Here is a 6,628-nt window from a genome sequence, read left to right on the forward strand (position 1 = left end):
TTCACGTGATTAGAAAGTGGACATATTAAACACGTAAGTTAAATCCTATAGAATAGCTTGAGGTGGGTTGGATGTTAGCAGCTCTGCTATTGTTTGTAGTATGGTAGTACTATCAGTATCCAGCAGATAGCGCTGTTCACATGCACCGTCATATTTGTGATTTACTGCATTGTAGATCCGCAGTCTTATGCAACCCTTCCCCGCCTTTACATTACCACCTATAAGCTCTGTAATTACTTCTGAGACAAGAGAGTTTCAACTCGCCTATCACACACAGCCAGCAGACACTGCAGTACAAAAAGATGTTTTATTCACAGTTTGTGTCTTTTTATTGGTTACAGAAGAGGTTTGGCAGAGCAAAGCAGGCCCAGATGCAGAAAGCAAAAAAAAAAGAAAAAGAAAAAAGAAATGGACAGAGAAATAGTGAAGAGGAGGGGAGAGGGGGAGTGAAGAGCTTATGTTTTCTTTCAGTCCCTGCTCTCCTCTCTTCCTAGGATGGTCTGTCCCTCTCACTCCCTCTGTGATGAGCTCGGCATCGCTTTTAGGAGGCTAAACTCACTCAGTACAAAACCCTCATTTTCTCTTTCTCTTCTTAGTCAACCACCAGAGGAGGAAATGAGAATGATGACTGGTTCCTCTATTATAGAGCGAGATCACTCCATCGTGCTTCTTTCCCCCTCAGAGTGAGCACTCTTCCACATTTATCTAGAGAGATGTTTCAGCCCCAAACTATAGATGCCTTCGTTTCAACTCTTAAGACGGCAGCAGAAGAAGCAGCGACTTACATGCAAGCTTGACTGAAATGAAAGAGGTGGTCGCAGGTAATGAGTGAGAAACAGAGAGAAAGAGAGTATGTGAGAGATACAGAAATGATGTTCATTTTATTGAAAACAATCCCATGTCCCCACTCGACAGACACTGTGGTCGTGTTCCTCTCCACCCTCCCAATTCAGTCCCCTGCGAGACAAGTCTTTGGTAAGATGGAGAGTGTAAGTGCTTGGAGTAACAACGATGGTAGAAAGCAAGAAAGGGAGGAAGAAAAACAAAAGTTAGAGAAGGCCAGACAACAGACTGGGAGGATAAAGCGGTGAGGGATGCATGTTCTTCTCTTCGTTTTCTGTCTTGATTCCAAGGTTGTTTACTCCTCCTTCTCCTCTCCGTGTGTGATGACGTAGCAGATGTTCTTGTAGTCAACATTGCCAGCCACATCTGGGGGGAAGGCGGCCCACAGATTCTTCATCTAAAGGTGGAAGAATGAAGTTAGATGAATATACAGTTGAAGTTAGTTATTAGCCCCCCTTTTACTTTTTTTTCTTTTTTAAATATTTCCTAAATGATGTTTAACAGAGCAAGGACATTTTCACAGTATGTCTGATAATATTTTATCTTCTGGAGAAAGTCTTATTTGTTTTATTTCGGCTAGAATAAAAGCAGTTTTAAATGTTTTTAAAACCATTTTAAGGTCAATGTTTTTAGCCCCTTTAAGCTATATATTTGTTTACTGTCTACAGAACAAACCATCATTATACATTAACTTACCTAATTACCCTAACCTGCCTAGTTAACCTAATTAACCTAGTTAAGCCTTTAAATGTCACTTTAAGCTGTATAGAAGAGTCTTGAAAAATTTCTAGTCAAATATTATTTACTGTCATCATGACAAAGATAAAATAAATCAGTTATTAGAGATGAGTTATTAAAACTATTGATTAGAAATGTGTTGGAAAAAAAAATCTGCTCTTCGTTAAACAGAAATTGGGGAAAAAAATAAACAGGGGGGCTAATAATTCGGGGGGCTAATAATTCTGACTTCAACTGTACATTCAACAGAAGTGGAAAAGAAAATAAAGTAAAATGGATTATCTATAATAATTGTAGAGGGTGGTTGGCTCAATACATTGTTGGTTGGATAGATGTAGATGTGAATGCAAGCTTACAGCTGATTAGAAGAAAGGGACGGGCTATTGCTAACCAAATGTTTAGAAAAGTCTGGTGCAGGGGCGGATTTAACCAATAAGTGAGGTAAGCAGCTGCTTAGGGCCCCAGGAAATCTGAGGCTCCCAATAAATATCTAGAAGAATAATTTATTCTTATAAACTATATATAACATTGTTTTCTGTCATATTTTATATGGTGAGAGTCAAACTAATAAATTAAAAATTAAAATATAATATTATTAGAATAATTTAATGTTATGTAGTATTCATTCATTGATTTTATTTATTCATCAGGGGGCACTACAGCTGAATGAACCGCTAACTTATCCCGCATATGTTGTACACAGCGGATGCCCTTCCAGCTGCATCCCAACACAGAACTGTAATAATAATAATATCATAAAATAAAATATTATTATTATTAACATTACATGTGGACAAATTTGTTCTCCACCCCAATCATAGAGCAGTCCAGCAGTCAACTTTATAAGAATATATATACTACGGGTTGGGTTTTTTTTTCATGTTTTTTTTTAAGAAAATGATTCTGTTCATGAAGGCGGCATTTATTAAATGTAAAAAAAAAAATGTTATTGTTAAATATTTATTAGTCCAGTCATTTGATTTTATTACTATTAGAGTTAATAATAATAATAATAATTAATGTTAGATTGTTTTCTGAAGGATCATGTGACTCTGAAGACTGGATGCAATGAAGCTGAAAATTCACTGTTAAAATTACTGGAATAAATGATTAAATTAAATGATGAACTACTTTTGAGCAGTTATTTTATAGTGCAATGACATTAACAATAACAAAATTATTAAATAAATGCAGCTTTGGTGAGCAGGAGAAGCTTATTTTAAAACATTTAAAATAATAATTTTAAGAAAACTAATCATTTAAAAAGTAGAGATTGCATTAAATAGAACACAGAAAAGATGTTTTATGTGCCTATAATATATTTCAGCAGAGAAATAATCTCTGAGATTATGCTTTGTTTTGTAGGGAAAATAACATAATAATTCACATTAATTACATTGAGTTGATTCATAATTACATTGACCTATTTTGAAGCTCTGATAAAAATCAAATAAAAGTAGAAAGGGTTTATTTTAGAACTGTTGGGCCCCATGGCTGGTATTGCTTAGGACCTCCAAATCACAAAATCCGCCCCTGGTCTGGTGTACATCACCAGAGTGGAGTTGACATTTTGATTAAAAATTAGGAGATTAAAAAACTGAAATTAAATCTGCATGGATGGATTGTTCACAATAAGATAAATACATGCACTAATCATGATGACATTAATCTGATCTTACCTCCTCTGCGGTGAACCTGTCGCACTGAGTGGTCAAAAGCTCCTCAAGGCTGAAAGAGAGAGAAAGAGCAGTGCTCAGACATGGAAACCTTGATTGTGTTGTGTGTGCATGGGAAAAAAAAGAGTCATTGAATATATAGGCTTACAACTCTTTCTTGATGGATCCAGTGGCCTCAGGGTCCAGCACCTTGAAGGCAGACACGATGACGTCTTCGGGGTCAGCACCTTTGAGAGAAACAGAGCGCAGGTTACCAACCGAAAACCAAAAGGAATAAAAGAGAAAAAGTGACGTTTGCACACCCTTCAACTTCTCTCCGAACATGGTGAGGAAAACGGTGAAGTTGATTGGGCCGCTGGCTTCCTTGATCATGGCCTCCAGCTCCTCATTCTTCACATTCAGCTGGCCTGTAGACAGATGAGGACGGTCAACATGGGATTATGGATATATTTGCGAAGGACACAATTGATAAAAGACGCACCCATTGAGGCCAACACGTCCCTAAGGTCGTCTTTGCTGATGATACCGTCTCTGTTCTGGTCAATGATTGTGAAAGCCTATTGTGTGCAAGACAGAAAAAAAGACCAATGAGACTCCTGGAAAGTAATTCATCATATAAAATTCCAGTGTTTATCTCTATCCTGACAGCAATGAAGCGAAGTGCCCTTTTCAATCTCATGAAACTCAAAGAGAGGGGTTTAATTTACACAACGGCAGCTGCTGGCTCCTATCTGACCCCCACAGAGACCCTTGCTGATCCTTCTTTCCATCTGGGAGATGTGTTAAGTCAAACCCAACTGTACTGTCAGACATTCCTGAAGAGGCACTTGAGAAGACTGTATTACCAAACCATTCACATCCTTACTTGGCTCAGTAGCGCACTAGCCTGATGCTAAATTCAGTCGCCTCACCCTTTCAACATGTGTGCACATGCTCTTTTACTTGGTGTCTGAGATAATGACGCTAATTCAGATTAATCGTGATATTTGAGGATCATATAGAGGGGTGACTACTGGTAATCCCTCTTTTTTTTCCAAAACTTTGGTTGTATCACTTTTTTGGGACCACTTTCTCCTAGGGCCCTACAATAAAACATCATTAACCTTTTTTTTGTCATTTTAATATCTTAAATATTTTAATCACACTTCCAAGTTTGAGACCTGTTCAGTGATGTTCTGTTTTATCTCGAGTATGACCATCATACATTTAATTATCTCTCTGTTTCTCTGGCATGTGCTGTGATCTTCAGCTGCTCTCCCGTTGGGATCAGAACAGGAGTGTCTGACAGGTGGGTTTTGACTTTAGCAGATGAGATAAAAAGAATAGATTAAGTTATTCTGTTGACCAACCCCAGCTGCCGTTCTGACCATAAAACAAGCCTTAATATAGATACTGTTCAACCTTCCTCTCTTTGGGGGATAAAAAAAGACCCTATTCCTCATAATAACAGGATTGTGTCACATTAGCATAAACCTGCTGCTTCAGAAGCCACCTCTGCGCCAAATCACAGTGGTAATTTATTGGTTTGAACTGGTTTCTGCTAACATTTACCCAAACCAAATGTATTCAGATTAGTTAATTCACAGTAAATTGAAGAAAATTGACTTCTAAAACGTATCAAAATATGACATTATATCGTGACAGTACATGCTGCGTATTCTGTTGTATTCATTATAAGATCTGGAAATATTTACCTCTTTGTACTCCTGAATCTGGCTCTGCTCAAACATGGAGAAGACGTTGGAGGAACCCTCTCCTCCTCCTGCCCTCCTCTTGGCCTTCTTGGGTGCCTAGATAGGCAAGAAAAGGCATTTTTTCATAATTTAGCACATACATACACATATAATGGACATTTTGCCCTCTGTTTTTGATCAAATAAAATCATGTTCAGGTAAAAGGCTTACATATCTTCATAAAATAACATTAATGCTTGATATACATGCAAATAAAGATCTTTGTAAAGCAGTTTGGAAATTAAGTATTAAAGACATACCGTTTTTTATTGCATTTTATATGCATAATTTAGTTCGTATTGGTTCATTAATTAATGTTCTAGTGAATTTTGGATTTTTTTTATGAATCAAAACTAATACTTCTGCTATTATAACAAACTTAATTTTTAATTATTGTTAAATGTAATAAATATGTTTTTAATGGGAAGTGAAGGCAAAACTAATCAATGATCTAACTAACAAAGATCTAACTTGCTTCCAAAAACACAGGTTCAGATTAAAATGTCCAATTAATATTATCCTGTTTAAGGTATTAAAAATCCACAGTTTAATTATCCAAAAATCTGATGCTGACTCAAAGTGCGAGCTCTCTTCCATGTGACCCTGCTTAGAGTGAGGCATTATGTCCTTGGTTCCTATGTGTCCATCTAGATGGTGTGGCCAGGTAACAGGTAAGGTACAGGTTACTCACCATGTCGAGACGGTATGTGTGAAGTCTAAGAAGATCAAGAAGAGAAGTCTGAAGCCGCGTAGTGTCCTGTACTTGAGGGGCTTATATACTGACGAAGGCCCCTTGCTAATTATAGACCCAACCTTAAGTGAGGTTTGGGAAATAGCAGACCGAGAGAGAAAGAGGGGAAACTATGAGGTAGGGGGAAAGTGATGGAGGGACACCGGCTGGGATGCACTATCATCTTACAGTGCTCAGAAATAGCTATTAGAGTCTTGGAATGGGATGAATCTGATACTGATGGCAGCGGCCTGCGTGTCTCGCGTTGACTAATAAGGACATGGGGACGTAAGGGACTGTTTGAGCTTCATACAATCACATAACTCAATTTGAAATGAATGAGCTGTAACCACAGACTAAAGGGGACGCAGCTCCCTCCCCTAAAGTTAGATTAGCAGCAGATCAATACTGGCTTTTCTTATAGGATTACTTGTTGGATGGGGAGGGTTGCAGTGATAGATCTTGGCTGATTTCAATCCAGAGATTTCTTGAGCCAATGATTATGTTGTTCATATATGTTCACGCCCCCGGCTGATATATAAGAGGACGTTCTGGTATCTTAACCCTTACTTCAAATCAGCCCTAATCGAAAATAGGATTTAATGCTTTTCCTAGTATAGTGATGCTGTAAGATTTGGGTTCAAGTTCCCCCACCTCACCCGTCCACATGGCCATGCCCATATTCAGCACACACTCTCTCTCTTTCTCTCTCTGCCAATCGACCTATGACCTCACCCGGTCACTTCAGTCACTGTGAGGTGCCATTTGTGGGAAGCTGCCCTGTGGACATGCACGTAATTACCCCTTTTTCCAGATTTTAGATGGTCAGCACACTACAGCACTCTGAGTGGTGGATGTTGGACCCTCATGAAGGGAAATTTGAGGCTTAAGACAGTTTTTTTTTGGAG

General features: G+C 38.2%; 1 protein-coding gene across 1 annotated transcript; it reads right to left on the bottom strand.

Moving 5' to 3' along the window:
* Positions 1–293: 293 nt before the first annotated feature.
* On the bottom strand, positions 294–5,791 carry mylpfa (myosin light chain, phosphorylatable, fast skeletal muscle a). The gene is made up of 7 exons (XM_056453726.1): positions 5,682–5,791; positions 4,952–5,047; positions 3,739–3,814; positions 3,560–3,664; positions 3,406–3,484; positions 3,261–3,309; positions 294–1,240 (listed from the first exon to the last, which is right to left on the bottom strand). The coding sequence occupies exons 1-7, from the start codon at positions 5,682–5,684 to the stop codon at positions 1,139–1,141; spliced, it is 510 nt and encodes a 169-aa protein (XP_056309701.1). The 5' UTR covers positions 5,685–5,791; the 3' UTR covers positions 294–1,138.
* Between the last annotated feature and the right edge of the window lie 837 nt (positions 5,792–6,628).

The sequence above is a fragment of the Danio aesculapii genome, chromosome 3 (genome assembly GCF_903798145.1).
Source record: "Danio aesculapii chromosome 3, fDanAes4.1, whole genome shotgun sequence".
Taxonomy (NCBI): domain Eukaryota; kingdom Metazoa; phylum Chordata; class Actinopteri; order Cypriniformes; family Danionidae; genus Danio; species Danio aesculapii.

Coding starts and splice junctions, on each gene's coding strand:
- mylpfa (XM_056453726.1), bottom strand. Junction 3,485..3,559: donor GTTCGGAGAGAAGTTGAAGG/GTGTGCAAACGT, acceptor TTTCTCTCAAAG/GTGCTGACCCCGAAGACGTC. Junction 1,241..3,260: donor ACAGGTTCACCGCAGAGGAG/GTAAGATCAGAT, acceptor TTCCACCTTTAG/ATGAAGAATCTGTGGGCCGC.